Source organism: Notolabrus celidotus, chromosome 9 (assembly GCF_009762535.1).
Source record: "Notolabrus celidotus isolate fNotCel1 chromosome 9, fNotCel1.pri, whole genome shotgun sequence".
NCBI lineage: Eukaryota > Metazoa > Chordata > Actinopteri > Labriformes > Labridae > Notolabrus > Notolabrus celidotus.
This window is the reverse complement of record NC_048280.1, coordinates 20,888,900-20,904,603: the sequence shown is the minus strand read 5'-3', so window position 1 is coordinate 20,904,603 and position 15,704 is coordinate 20,888,900. Positions and strand designations below refer to the sequence as shown.

Here is a 15,704-nt window from a genome sequence, read left to right as displayed (position 1 = left end):
ACAGTGGTCTGTTTCGCACCTGGCTGGACCAGTAGTGAGTCAGCAGTGGTGAGTGGATGTGCTGTATTCCCCGTCACACAGCTCAAAGTTGTGTTAACCTTTAAGACAAAAGTGTGTGACGTGTGTGGGCTTCTGCTAATCCTGTGAGGGAAGCCAACTGAATGTCATGTATTCTTCAAGCAACCATCAAAATCTGATTTAAAGTGTGTGGTCCAGGTCTCTCAGGAAACAGCAAGGGAACTGAATTGTAAGGGCATTTGGTCACTGAGTCCTGCAGCTAACTTTTTCCCCCTCATATTTACTTAGACTTCAGTTCAATTAGAGAGACCCACAGCACACAGGGAATTATTTACTACAAGCATGTACTGCCGTATTATCTGCTGTTTGATCGCCCTCTGTTTGTCTTTTACTATATTTACTATTAGTAATTGTAATAATAATAGAAATACTAATCATATTAATCCATCAGTTTTCTTCTGCTTACCCTCGACGGTTTGCAGTGACAGCAGGCTAAGCAAGTTGACCCAGACCTCTCTCCAGCAATGCTTTCCAGCTTCTTCTGGGGGATTCCAAGGCATTCCCAGGCCAGATGGGATATCTAATCCCTCCAGTTCTGTGCTCTGTGTCTACCAGGGGTCCCCTCTTATTTTGACATGTCTGGAAAACCTCCAAATGAAGGCACTGAGGATGCAACTTTATCAGATGCCTAAACCTCCTCAGTTGGCTCCTTTGGATGCAACAGAGTGTTTGCTTTTTTCCAGGCTCTCTGAATGTCTGAGCTCCTCACATTGGCTGTCATTTATTAAGCCTGCGTACGACCAAAATCAGGGTGTGCGACCATTTCCATGCAGGTTGGCATTTATCAATCTGAACGTGGGCGGAGGATATGCTCAAATCCCACGCCAGGTCTCAGCTCGTGTACGCAAGTTTTCATGTCAGTGTGGAGCGCGGTGCAGCGAAGTAAATCTGTCTGTGGAGGAGATTAGCATGTATTAGTACAGTGTATTTTACAGACATATAGAGGTTCAAAGATTAATATTTAGATAGTTAAAGCTGGGGTTGGTAGTCAGATTTAGATACACTTTTTGTTATACTGGTTAAAATGATCTTTATATCCCGATGGTAATCAATATATAATGTGTTCCCAAAAAAGAGTGAAAGTCCAGATCAGAGTCTAAAAAGCTCTCACCACGGGGGCTCTGACATGAAAAAACTTTTTACTTTCACCGCTGTTTACCGCTGAGTGAGACATGAGTTGACGTAGTGCAAAACACAAACGATGTGCTGAGGACCGATTTTGAATCATTCACGATCATATGGTCGGTAATCATGCTCGTGCATGTGAGCGGGGCGTCGTCTTGGAGGAGCTCTGAGCGGCTGCGAGTGGAGTGGGAGGGGTTAGACGGAGTATTGAGGAAATGCTTCATTCAAATTCATGCTAGTTTTCCTTGACTATCAACCCTAGCTTTAAATTACATATGACACCTAAAATGTATTTTACATTTCGCTCTCTATCGAGCCCTGCAAAATGCTTTTGAAATGACGTTGAGCAGTGCGAGCTGTCAGCAGATTTCTTTCTTTAACAAATGTGTTTTCTTTATCGATTTAATTTAAAAATCTACGAAGCTTACTTATCAACACTCCCATGTGCACACTTAGCTCTCTATAGAAAATATTGTTGGTGATTTAAACAGAAAACACAAATATGTAAATTCCCCGGAAGAAACTGAATTAAACTTTCAGCGTTTGAAATAGGTTTGGGCTTTTTTTTAGAAAGATGTGATTGATCACAGGACTTACTATGAAGACGATTGTTTTACTCCTGACTATTTTATTGATTGAATGGCCTGTGTGTGGCAGCCGACCATTTAAGAATGAAGAACATCCATTTACATGAGACCAAAACCTGTCGGCACGTCTGGAGTTAATTAATAATTAATAATTAATGTAACACTCCGGTTTGCCCCGTGGGTAATTGCGTACATGCCATTTCTTGTCCAGGCTCCTTGTTACAAAATGACCACAGTTGGAGTTGATTGAAAACAATTGGTAGGTTAACCAGTGTGCGGTCTACGATATTGAATATTTGCCATCAACTGCATTGGACACTGGCACGACCAGGTTGGTCTATGCCCCCTGAGCCCCGACAGACCCAGTGAGTGCTGCCAGAGCCCTCCTTACAGTATACTGTGACAGCTTCAGGCTGGGGTCTCCAGCGCAGCTTGTTTTGAGAGCAGCCACGTTTTTTTTTTTGTAGCTATCTTAAGGTCTGACATTTTTTCCCCCTGAATGTAAAGAATTAGTAATATTAAGGCCTCTAAAAGTTTCATATCACGGATGAATATCTTAGTTTTTTATCGAAGGATTTAAAATCAAATGTTTAAACTTCAGCTGGAGTTCAGATCTTAAACCCACGCTGTGGACTGCTGCATTGATTTTCATCCAGACGTGGTTTTAACTGACTCCTGTAATGCCTCTTTTCAGGCTGCCAAACAACACAGTTATATTTCTCTACCTCCGTTGCTATGGTGTCGATCTCCAGCTCAGACAAGTATCCTGTTTTTTTTAGCCGTAGAGCGTCTCGCCATGTTGAAATTCTGTGGGTGATCCCAGCTGAACCATGAATAATTAGAGGCGTGATATTTAAACGACGATTGTTTTCAGCCACCACATTTATCAACACTTGATCAGGCGTACGCCCTCGTGGACCCAGATACGCACGTTTCATAAATGACTCGTGAACGTTGTCATAAGCTGATATCTGCACCCAAATCTGCGCTGGTTTCTACACCAGATTGATAAATGAGGCAGACTGCCTGTAAAACTCAGCCCAGCTTTACTCATCAACTCACTCCTGCAGATTGAATTGTGGCTGATGCTGCACCAACATGTCTGCCAGTCTTGTGATCCAGTTTACCTTCAGCTATGAACAAGACCTCGAGTTACTTGAACTTTCTAGCTTGAGGCAGGAACTCACCCCCTACTTAAGGCTGAGGGAGCAATCCATCCTTTCTAGCAGAGAACCAGACTTGGTGGGGATAACTCTCATCCCAACAACTTCATCTCAAACAGAATCAGTGACAAGGGTACTCTTTCTTAGTTATATTGTTTAGCTTGTTTGCATTTAATTGGAGAGGATAGCCCAGTGGAAAGAGCAGGAAACCAGGAGAGAGTGGGGACTGACATGCGAGAAAGAGCCGGAAGGTTGGAGTCCAACATGGACCGCCCACTTGTGGACCGCAGCCTCTGTACGTAGGACCTGCAACTTAACCACTTGGCCTAACCATCGCCCCATGACAAGAATGCTCTGATGAAGGCTAACATTGCAGCTCTCACTTTGGTTATGCAGAGACTGAATGGCTCATAGCGATGGCCTTGGTTTTCAACATTATTAGAGAGACATGACCAAGACCCTCTTCAAGTCCAGAAAGCACCATGCAGGCTGGATGAGCAAGCTAGCCATGCCCTCCCCAGCAATCCTGCAAGCGTGGAGAGTCACTGATCCATTGTTCAACGGCCAGTAGAGAATCTAGATTATTCTTCCTGATTCAGCAATAGGGTTAATCTTTATGAATACTTATCCCCATATAAATGCAGTGTCCATCTAAAGGGGCAAGAATGGGGTATCTAAGTCATTCTGGTTTCTGTTTGTTGACAGTATGAAGTGCAAGTAGCACTGACCAATCTTGTTTGAGCTGGCTATGACTGAATCCAGGACAACAGTCTGTGGGGGGAAAGCGAAAATTGGAGAACCGTATTTACTGAAGCCAGTATACTTTTGTTTATTAAGGTTAGCTGACATTTTCTTTCAATTCCAAATTTAGTTAGTGCAGTCTTGAATCTTGCTGTCAGTTAAACTTTTAGGAATAAACAGCACAAGAGGAAGTTTTCGCCCAGATTTATTATTGTATTATTTAGGTATCAGCTTGCTACACCCACTCTTGAGGGCCAAATCATCATCAGACAATTACCAATAGACAACAATTGACACAGGTAGATGTTGCAACATATTTATACACACATTTTAATTCCATAAAAGTTGTGTTGCAGTGTAAACTGTTAAATAAGACATAATTTGATGGTTTGTAAATCAGTGAAGCCTATTTAGTTGAACATAGTGCAAAGACAACTTATCAAATGTTGAAACTTTATGATGAATACATGGTCATTTTAAATGTGATGCCAGCAACACATTTCAAAGCAGTTGGGGAAGGGACTACAAAACCTGTTTCATTAATTTGCAACAGGTTAGTAACATGACTGGGTATAGAAAGGAAACTCTGAAGAGGCTAAGTCTCTCAGGAGGAAAGATGGGAAGAGGGTCATAACTCTATTATAGACTAGTTGAGGAAATATTTCAGGAATTCCTGATTGATGCTCCTCCGTGTAAAATTACAAGGAATTTGAGGGTTTCATCATCTGCATGACAGTATATCATTAGACGATATAGAGAATCTGGAGAAAGTTCTGCACAATAGGGACAAGGCTGAGAAGTGATACAACAAAATCAGGCATGTTTTTGCGATGGAAATAATTGTATAGGCTCAAAATCACATGTAGAAATGATTGTCTTTGAACACAGTGTGTTGCTACATACACATGCAGGTTCAAACTGAACCATGCAAAGAGAAAACCATATCCTCCGCCCCGGAAAGGGGAGGGACCACCCGGCATCTTATCTGTGTTATCTCAGTTCAGAGTAAGCATCCCTGGTGGTATGGGAATGCATATGTTCTCATGACATGGCTAGTTTACACATCTGGGAAGGCATTATTAATGTAGAACGATATATACAGGTTTTGGAGACCTTGTATACGACAGCAAAACGATGCCAAACCACATACAGGTACTACAACAGCATGGCTCCGTAGTAGAAGAGTCTAGGTCCCTGCAGTCCTGACTTGTCACCTGTTGAAAACATTTGGTGGATCATGACTCAAAAAAATACAGCAAATGAGACCCCAAACTGTGAGCAGCTGTCAAGTATGGGACAAATTTACTTATTAATCTCCAAAAACTGGAACTACTACAACTAAGTGTTGTAAAAGGAAAAGTGATGCCACACAGTGGTAAACATGCCCCTCTCTCGCCTGCAACTGTTTTAAAACATGTTGCTGGCATCAAATTTAAAACTCTTGTGGAATTAGGGTTGTATGAGTATAAATGCATAAACTACTAAAGGACTGAAAGAATGACAGCCAGCTCATGAACAGCCATTCTGTTAAAATGCAATTAATTCAAGTTGTCCTTATAGGAACAAAGTTAGGATATGAATACGTATGAGTGAGAGTCAAACTCGTGTGTACTTTTAACATCTCTCCTAACTTCTTTTTTAACTTCTCTGTTAATTATTTTCCTCTAGTCGCCATGTAGAGGAGATAAGACTGACTGTAAAAAATCTGGATTTTGATAACGTGTTTAAATATCTATTGCCCCTCAGTTCACTGTCTGGCCAGCAGCCACTACAAAGCAGGAAGACAATGAAAGCATGAACCAGATCACTGGGGTTACAGTTTGTAGTGGCCACATTTCTTTGTTTCATTAACCTTGTCAGAGCATATTTCACAGTATATATGAGAGAAAGTATAAGAGAGAAAGAGTTTTTAAAGTTCTATTGCATTAATGCATTTACTTTAAAGAGGCCAAATATGAGGGAAATGGGGATAGGTCAACAGGCTGTCTGTGCTGGAGGCCAGTGCAAAACTAGTGTCTGTTATATCAAGCCTGCAAAGTTTCTGTATAGAGAACAGGGATGTAGAGGGCTACTCACAAGTATTCGAGACAGAAAGAAGCACAAAAAAACTAAGAATTACATTTCCTGTAGGGAGAAGTTTATTTTAGCCAATTAATTCGATTTTTTTCATAGCAAATCCAGTGTCATGGCTCTTTAAACAACAATGTTTATTTATCACTGGGATAAATAAAGTGTTTCTGATTCTAATGTTGATCAGTCATTTGATTCCACTTGGTCCAAAATATTTCTAATATTAATAAATGGAGCACTTTAACATATTAAATGAAAAACTCACAGTTCCCTCACATCATCTCTTGACATGACTCTCAATCATGAGGTTAACATTTTTGGTTTGGAAAGTTCGGGAATTTGGTGGAACATCCTTAGACACTCAAAATTTCAAGGCAACTGTCTGCACTAGATTTTTTAGTTTTGAGGCTAAACAGAAATCTTACATTTAAGCCAACTGATTAGTTTTTGTTGAGATAACTTATCATTCATATGCAATGGAACTTTAAGTTTTGAGTTATACATACTAAGAAGTGAAAGTTGTGCCAACTTATTATTTTTGTTCAGAAAATGTACCTTTGTAACTACACATTACTGCACAGTTTTCCTACTTGCAAGGTAGCTAGCTAATGTTCAAGGCGGCTAACTATTGGTAATGACTATGCCTTATTAAACTAACTAACTAAACAAATTAAAGTTACATTAACCGGTGATCAACTCACCATCAATTGACCAACTGTAAAGCTAGAGTTTCAATACAATACTCAAACAAAATACTCATCTTTAGGGTGATAAAATCCACACAGGACAGGAGAGATGGCACCTCATGTGGGAAATTGAAAGTGTGGAAGACCCCTGCAGATTTGAGTTGAAGACCCCGTTCTTTGCCTGAAGCATACTCAAATAATATAGCCTAGCCTCAAAGCCATAGTTTCAAGTTTTACCCACCGAGCTTATGAAATGAGACCAACTTTACACAACAAACTTAATACAGGTAGTTGAGATAACTACTTTGATGTACTAGTTTGCAACAAAATGGAACGTTTTTTATTTACTTAACCAAAAAATAATTTTCAGGCCAACAATTTTAAATTTTCATTTTTACAGTATAGTTAAAATTTCAATTTGTTGAATGATACAGTTTATTAGCTAACACCTGCAAAGCCTCCCCAATATTTTGTGCTTAATGGCAAATGTAACCATGCTAACACATTTCTCTAAGATGGTGAACACTAAACACATGATACACATTTGACTCTAAACGTTTCTAAGCTACAAGAAGGGCTTTAAGCTCCAACACTTCTTGAGTGAGTCACCCAGAACATTAGCAATTTCAACATTGATCCAATTCAATGCAAAGCCGGAAGGATATGTAGCAGCACAATGCAGAATGAATCAGTGTTTTGATCATTGGGGCCAAAATGCCACCAGTTTTTTTTCCCTGGAAGAACAAAGACTGCAGTGTGACGTGCGCTTTCCTGTGACGTCGTCTGAGCTGGATGTTCAACACCGGCAACAGCAGTAACTCTACACCTGAATAAACGACCCTTCACACCCGCTGCGAGCATGACAGCTGCTTTCTTTTCTTCTTTTTTCATTTAGGCATATCGTTTCAGTCGAGTCAGCGGGGAGGAAGTGATAAAGTTGCTGTAAGATGACTACATCAAAAGCTTCTAACCTGCTCCAACAGACCGCATGAGTGATGCATAAAAACACACTGGGGTTAGTGAAAATGATCTGAAAGAAGAGGTGGGTGACAGATGGGCTTGATGTCTTGTTCAGTGGTGAGTAATCTGCAAAAAAGTGAAGTCTAAAAACCCACAACTTAGTGAATGATGGCTTCCTTTACTTTTTATTTTCTAAAGGGGCTTCAATGGAAACCGTTAACATGGTGGTATTCCAGGGGTCATGGCTCACCAGCCTGGGGCTGATTATGACATTAACAGGACTGTCAGGTAAGGTAGAGAAACCAACGACTACTGTGATCCCCAACTTATGAGAATCCCTTATAAACATTTCGTCCTAAGTAAGTTTTAGTTATACATCAAGAAATCAGAAATAAAGAATATTAAAGAACAAATGAAAGTTACCAATATAAGTTATAGTCAGCCCATTCAGCTGCATCCTGTTACACAAACAATGTGAGTAATCTGTCTCATAACCTCCTTTTATTTGTTTGACTAGTAGAAGTCATAACAAAATGGTGATACTTGATTTATTTTAGTTACAATTCAAAAACATCTCTGTTTCTGCACAGTTGTTTTAATATTAACAAACCACATTATTTACTAGTGTGTAATTTTTGATAGACAACTAGTTCCTCTTGACACATCCACCCTTTTTAATCTTAAATATGACCAGATATTTTCATGTATTACAGATGAAGAATCTTGCATCAGTATATGCTGTAATTCTTCCATCAAATAAGAAATCAATCAACATAATGCATATGAAATCATTTCTGTTTTTTCAGGCTTTCTATTCAGACATAATGTAAAATATTTGGGTATTATGGAAGTTGAACGACAAAGTATGACTGAACTCAATCGTTTCAATGTCAAACACCAGTTACATGTGAAAACGTTGCTGAATTCGGCTGAACTGTTAACTCCAGAAGTTCTACGAAGTCAAGCTCTTTTTCCTCGAGGCTAAATGATGTGGATCACCGAAAGTAACCACAGCTCCCACACAAACCTTTTTAATGATTGGTACAGTGGTGATGACAGATGGATATTAGGATATAAAGCTCCAATGTAACTGAGGGTGTGTCTGAACTGTCCAGTTGGTGAATAATGAAAACGTGCCTGACCTGTGGGCGTGTAGACAAAGATGTTTAACAAAGATACTGAGGTCAAGATGAGCGTAGCGAGTTGAGCCCAGAGTCACCTACTGAACTGCACATGCAGTCAATAATTCCCAGCTACGCCCGTCGTGTGCACGCCAAAGACAATCAGTCCTGAGCTGCTGCCATCGTGGCTGCTCATTCACGGGGTGAGAAAAGGTCCCCGCTTTGCTTGGCTTGAGGTAAGCGGCAGCATCATAAATTCAATTTTGAAATAACAGAATCCAGGATATCCTGTGGTTAACCACCGAGGCACAGATATCCGATTGTCCGACCAAAAATGAACCAACGCCTGTGCTCCTGTCGGCTCTGATAGATGAAATATAGATGTTTGAAAAAGGTTTATGAAAACACCAGTGACTCCAGATGCCCCTTGCCATGAGGAAAATCACTCATTTGATTTGATGAGTTCATTGACTCAAATACTAAACAACATTTGTAGTTCATTTCTTTAGAACATTTAAGGCAAAATATTTCTAAATTATGATAAATACTGAGATCTTTCATTAGATTTCCCATTTCAAAACATTGTAAGTACATTAGCAATGATTCATAAGCAGATGTGTGCATGCATTTGTTTAGTTGGTGGTGATACAAGGTGTAACTTAAGCCCCAACCACACAATGAAGACATCCTTAGAGATGGCCTGTGTTTACAGCCGAGTTGTCAGGGAGTCCCCCACAGTCAGGCAATAAGGAAGGGGATTATTTGCTTTGGCTGTGGGAGAAGGCTCTAATCAGATCACTGTGACTTGTGAACACAGTATTTGTCGTCATTGCCACCCAACTCCTCATCCTTGCGTAGTTTCTGTTCACCTTTCACCTCCTCTTCCTGTCATGTTTTTCAAACAGTTTCTCAGGGTGTGAAACATGTCTGACTGAACCATTTACAGTAATTGACACATAAAACAACTACCAAACCCACAGCTGCTCTTTAAAACAAATTTTCAACAGTACACTTTAAGAAATGTTTTATTCTCCTTAGCTCCCCCACTGCATTTTGCAGTGTAATAATCTAAAAATTGAACACAATTATTTAGGCTTTTACTGTTTCGTTCAGTGACAGAGTTCTTCACCCGCGGTGTCTCACGGAGAGATATCGCAGGTCTTTCCTTCCTGCAGGGGTCAGACTCTATAACCAATAACAATTACATCACCAAAACGGACTCAAGTGCAATATTTCCCCAATCCAGTTCATCCTTCTCTTCTTACATGTCTTCTTCCCAGTTCTGTTCTGTACATTGTTTATACCTAGGCTACAAGTCTGTGCACATTTTCACTGCGTCATTGGTTTTGTAAATATTTGTAAATTTACTTATTTAGTTGTGTATATACGTTGTAAGATATGCTTATTTTTACCTCTTTAATTCTAATTGCTAATAACGTTTTAATAATTTCTATTTTATAGGCTCTTGTTTGCTTTATACTCTTTTGCACTGTCTACTTTGCTGCTGTGACACTTAAATTTCCCCGTTGTGGGACGAATAAAGGAATCTTATCATAACAAACAAAAGCAGACCAAAAAATCTGATATCAGCAGGGTACAAGTTAACCCGAAGGATTGGTTGCACCTAGTCTCAGCATGTGTTTTCACATCAAAGCACACAATTCCTTTTACTTTTGTATTTGTAAAGAAAACAAATATATTTTTTTTATTTTTCATCCCTTTCTTTAAAATTATGAACAATTTTGTGTTGGTCTGTGGCATACAACCCCAATTAAATCTGTTTTGATTTGAAGTTGTATCACAACAGTTTATGGGAAAATTGAAAGGGGGAATACTTGTACAAAGCACTGTGTTTACTTGTCGTTATTCAGACTAAAATAGCAAACAAAAAAATGATCCTGAACGATTAAATCTTGATAAGCTGCATTTGTGAATGTTCACTCTTACTTTTTTCTCCATTGTTTTTCCTGCTGCCCGTCATAAGAGAAGAAAAGAGGGCAAGATGAGGTAAATTGTGCAGGTCAGGGAGGAATTGTCATGTCTAATTGCCATACTGTCTGTCTTATCTGATCCTGCCAGGCTGCTATTGTAATGAAACACCAGCGCAGACGAGCTGGGCAAGGTGAAGATTACACAGCATGAGCCATTCATGGCACAATCCCTTCCTTCATCGCTCTGGGTTTTCCACACTCTCAGTCCAGGAAGTGAACATCATGGGGCATGTGAGGGCTGGATGTGGGCTGGAGGAGGACGGCAGGACTGCTGAGGTAACAGCTCTGATAAGTGATGTATCTCTGCTCTGCTTTGTGCATTGTGCTTTGACATGACAACCCCATTGTGAGGACACACTGTGGAGAAAAGACACACCAGAGGATGATTATTTTGTAGGAGGGAAAGGTCAGGTTGCAGCCTGTTAGTGTGTCTGGAAGATTTTGCAGGTGTGGATTTCGCACCTTTTCAAATAACTACTATTAATGTAGACAGCTTGCCTTTGGTATTGGCTTTTTTTTCTTCACTTTTTGGAAGGCAAACCCTGTGCAATCTCCTTATAGCATGAACTTTAATTCTTCTCTTTTTGGTACAGTATTAAATGTGTTCATACGATCATATTTTGACATCTGAAAACTTCTATTTATTTCACTTTAAACCATTTCTAACAAATTAAATGAGTGAAGAAAAACTGGAGAGATAGTCTCTGCCGCATTTTCAAATAACACAAAACAAACCAGCTGTTTTAAGTTTAAACTGCATTAAAATTAATCTCAAATCATTTCCCCAAAAAGTAAAGTGGTTAAGGAACAATTTAATGTCCAAACGTCCTCAAGATTGGTTGGTCTGGAGCAGATGTCTGATGCATTTTTTGGGTACCAGTTGGATTAAAAATGAAGTTAGTGGTTGAATTAAATGGAGAGTTCGAGGAATGGTTTGAGTTTTGGTTTGGACTAACTGATGTGTATCACTTATGCCTATTAGGCTGAGGTTTGTTTTCAGACACAACAAAGCTACATGGAAGACAAGCAATGGTAGCTGCTCACTTTCTGCCAAAGTGATTTTTTAATGACAAGTTAAATAGTATTCAGAGAAATCAATGATTTCTGATTTATGTGTTATAATTGACACTTTGCTATATGTCCCACATCCAGATCAGCTGTTCTGCTCTGTTTCATTGCTAGAATCAGGCAGAAAGGCATCTCTTGTTTGGTCCCTCACAGTCTTTAAGAAGGTCATGATGCCGGAGCCCCCGGTGCCCCTCTCTTCTAAAGCTGTGGGTGCTCTGCTGATCATCTCTGCCTCTGAGTTCTGGCTCTTGTTGCGAAGTTGTCGTGCTCGGGCTGCGGGTACAGTGATGAAGCGGCTGACCACGTTGATGTGGTAGTTGCGTAAAGCCAGTAGTTTAGTGACACAGTTCTGAAAGGTCTGGTTGAGTCTCTCGTTGTCCTGCTGCTGGACAAAACTCTTGAGCGAGGGCTGCAGCGAGATGTCATGGATAAGCTGCTTGTGTGCAGGGGGCATGTAGTTCCTCATGCGGGTTAGAAAGGCACCTGCATAAAGGCGTCATCATGACATTAGGTTATTCTCTTTCCATTCTGCCACCTTTTTGATACATTACGTGGAAAAACCAGTCATCCTACCACTTTTTTCTTCATGCCTGATTCCCAGAAGTTCATCAAAGCAGTGCAGCAGGCTGCTTTGTGCAGCACTCCCACCTGAATACTCCATCGGTTCTGTGTTTACACCTTCATAAATCAGCCCCTTTAGCATACAGGGGTTGTCCTTCCACCTATTAATACGAGCACAGACACAAACCAACACATTTCTGAAATATGTGACACTTAAGAAATGAAGGAATAATAAGTCAAATGAAAAAAAGGGACTTCTGTACCCTGACAGGTAGATCCTCATGATGCCATAGAACACTGAAGGCTCCACGTAGACTTAAGATAAAAAAAATCAATTAAACTGTTTGGTTATCAGGATTATTATGAGTGCTTCTAAGTTATGTTTGATTGATTACCGTGCATCAGTTTGAGTTTGTCCGTCATGTCTTGTATGGACTGTCCAATGTTCTCTAGAGCTTGGGCCAAAGCTTCAGTGTCACCACACTTGACAGCATTGATCACTACAGGAATGTTCTGCAAAAAAAGTTCATTTACAGTTTCCTTTATTAAATCTCAACTTCAAGGTGATTCTTACATCAGTGAATAACTTAAACACTATTGAGCCTCAGATTGATTTTGCACAAAGACATATATAAATATATCTGTTCACCCTCAGTGCAGGGACTGCGGCCAGCTCCACCAGCACAGTAACCAAAAAGAAACCTTGCACACTGTCTCCACCAGGAAGGCTGACAAGCAGCTCCAGGTTCCTACATCACATTATTGAAAAATTACCTTTTCTAGTATCAGAATATCATGATACAGCATGTGTTAAAGATGAGAAATAAAGTGAAAATGGACTCACTCCATGTTAAAGGGACTGGTACCGCAGACATAAAGGACATGAAAAGAAAGAGAACACATTTGAACCACACATCGGTTTATGAGGCAGCACTCAGAAGAAAACCAGCCTTACCCCTCTGGATCTTTCTTCTTCCAGTTAGCCAGAGCTGCGTCTGCATGGGTGAGAATTGGTGGGAGTCCTAAGCGCTGCGACACCTCCCAGTATGGGGCAGCCAGGTTCTTTGGGAGAATCTTAGAGGAAGGTTGTTGGAGACGAAGCGTCATTAATATAAAATGTACACTGGGGAGGAACTGACAGCTCTCAAGGAGATAAGGAAGGTGATAGGCAGTATGAGGAAAAGAAATACTTGAAGACGCAGAAATACCTCAACTGTGTCGTTCTCTCCCTCCTGCCACACGTAGCCCATCGTCATCGTGCTGAGGGCTAGGTGGGCCAGACGTAACTCTCTGTGTTTCTGCAGAAACTGGCTGCTCAGCAAGGGCATCTGCACAAACAGAGTGTCAGCACTGAACCATGGCTCCATAAAAATATGGAACTGTTCTCAGTTTATTGTTCCCACATACCCTGTTAATGAGGGAGCGCAACTCGTGAGAGTGCACCAGTTCTGGGACTCTGAAAGCAATATCCATCCATGGCTGGTAGTAGGGTGGGAGTTCTTCCTTTAAACAGAAGTGGGCTTGATAAGAAAGTGTCAGTCACCAGAGACAATGGAAATGGAACAAAACAGTGCATAGGTGTGAGGCTTAAATGATGCAAAAAAAGACATTGTTCATTTATAATTAAAAGGCATCATCTAAATATGCATTGAATTGATTTATGTATTGCTTTATTAAGTGAGGCTCGGCGGTAGGATTTCAACATGATGAGATTTTGTAAACACATTGTTGTAAGAATAGAGTCAATCACACAAAGCAAACAGGAACAATGCCAGCTTTCAACCTCTTTCAATCAACTGATCTCAGTCAATTCCTCTATCCATTTGTGGTTGTATCACCGCTTCAGCCAGAGAAAAAGTTTCACTGCATTTAAAAAGTTAGATTTAATTCAGTTTCAGTCAATTAAACTCTCTAAACCGAGGCTTAGGACTCCTGACTGTCAGATATTTCAGTGCAGGTTTTCAGAAGATAAAATATAAAAACTGTACAAAGAGAGAAAAGAAATTATCCATTGGGGTTTTCCACCTACCAGAGGATCAGGGAGGATGAAGCCGAGCTCCTCTGAGACATGGTAGGAGTCCAGAGAGAGAAAAGATTTGGAGCCTGAATCCGCCATATAGAAGGAAAGAGAAACCCACATACAGCAACAATCATCAGACTATCTGAATAGTTCAAGAGACCCCGACCTGTCTGGACTCTGACCGTAGGCGCACTGAGTTCACTCTAACGCTGCTGTCAACAATCTCCATTGCTTACACAACATTTATCCCTCGTGTGGCGTTGCACAACATAAAGTGGAGTGTGGTGAATCAGTGCTTAAGCTTTGCTTTGTGAATCATTAAGTACAGAGACATTTACAGTCTCCATGATCTAACTTCCTGAAAAATAAGGACGTGATCCGCAGACCACACATTGTATTGAATTTGACCAGTTCCTCTTGATTAATGTCTGTCTAGATATATCTTCCACTTTTTATTTAACTAGGAAACATAAGTATGAATCACATGAATGCACATTTTGAAACTTTTATGGCAGATAAGAAAACTTTTGTGTCATGAAGTTGAAAACTAGCACTGTGAAGTTACTGCTTTTTGTTTTTTTATTATCAGGCATGTATGAGCGTGTGGCAACACTGCTTTCATAAAAACTGTATTACAACTATTCAGAGAACTTCGTCAATCTTCTTCTGATGCTGCAGTTGGAAACTTCAGCCCACTGCTTCATGTGTATACAGAACTGAATACTATCCAGCTCTGTATAAAGTGTATTAAAGTCCAAAGCACTGGAAAAAAACTTGATTTCTCGGAAGTGAAAGAGGATTACCTCCGGTTATCTCAGCCTCCAACTCCAGTCCTGTGTTATCCTTTCTGTCAGAGTATAAACGCCAAATTTAGGATTCCATCTATACCTTTTCCTATTTTTATCATTCATTCCTGTTTGTTTAAGTCGTGCTTAATATTTATTTACTCATATTTTTTGAATGTAGCTTGCACTGTGCAGCTTTCATAGCTTCCTGAAACCAAAGCTTTTGCTTCTTTTCCCTATCTATTAGAGGCTTGGTAGTTAGTAGGGGGCATTAGATTCAAACATAATTACATGTGTTATCTTCTCATGATATATTTGATGTGTTACATATGAATTTAAGACTTTTCCACACTTGTTGTTCCCTCTATCTGCCCATGGTGTGGCTCAAAGTTAAGAGTGGACTAAAGAAATGTAGACTGTCAGCCTCACCTGGTGGAAAAGACTGAACATTGCAGTTACAATAAAACATTCTATACATGTGGAGGAAAAGGAGAAGTTAATCACTAACTCCATCAGAAATAACCTGAAGTACTTCCAAACATGTGACCTGGTTGATATCATTTAAATGAGCTGTCATGCTTCATCAGCCTACTTCTCTACTATTAAAGTGAACAGCAAAACAGTAAAAACACAAGTCAGCTTAACAAGTTGAGAAATCCTTTCAAAACAAGTGCAGTGTAGCTTTGGCATTAATGCTTTTAAAATGTAAATGTATAAAGGATGACTGTAATTTGACTCCCCTGGTCCT

At 40.0% G+C, this 15,704-nt stretch overlaps 1 protein-coding gene across 1 annotated transcript; it reads right to left on the bottom strand.

Moving 5' to 3' along the window:
• Positions 1-11,560: 11,560 nt before the first annotated feature.
• ido1 (indoleamine 2,3-dioxygenase 1) lies at positions 11,561-14,367 on the bottom strand. The gene is made up of 10 exons (XM_034693101.1): positions 14,181-14,367; positions 13,559-13,654; positions 13,360-13,479; positions 13,107-13,225; positions 12,996-13,010; positions 12,801-12,900; positions 12,547-12,664; positions 12,415-12,466; positions 12,164-12,312; positions 11,561-12,073 (listed from the first exon to the last, which is right to left on the bottom strand). Exons 1-10 carry the CDS (start codon positions 14,289-14,291, stop codon positions 11,676-11,678), a joined length of 1,278 nt encoding a protein of 425 aa, XP_034548992.1. The 5' UTR covers positions 14,292-14,367; the 3' UTR covers positions 11,561-11,675.
• Between the last annotated feature and the right edge of the window lie 1,337 nt (positions 14,368-15,704).

What these genes read in the sequence shown, in the direction of transcription:
- ido1 (XM_034693101.1), bottom strand. Translation starts at nt 14,291, where the DNA reads ATGTGGGTTTCTCTTTCCTTCTATATGGCGGATTCAGGCTCCAAATCT. An exon ending in TGCGCTCCCTCATTAACAGG is followed by an intron (nt 13,480 to 13,558) that starts GTATGTGGGAAC and finishes CTGTTTGTGCAG; the next exon opens with ATGCCCTTGCTGAGCAGCCA. An exon ending in ATGAGGATCTACCTGTCAGG is followed by an intron (nt 12,313 to 12,414) that starts GTACAGAAGTCC and finishes TCGTATTAATAG; the next exon opens with GTGGAAGGACAACCCCTGTA.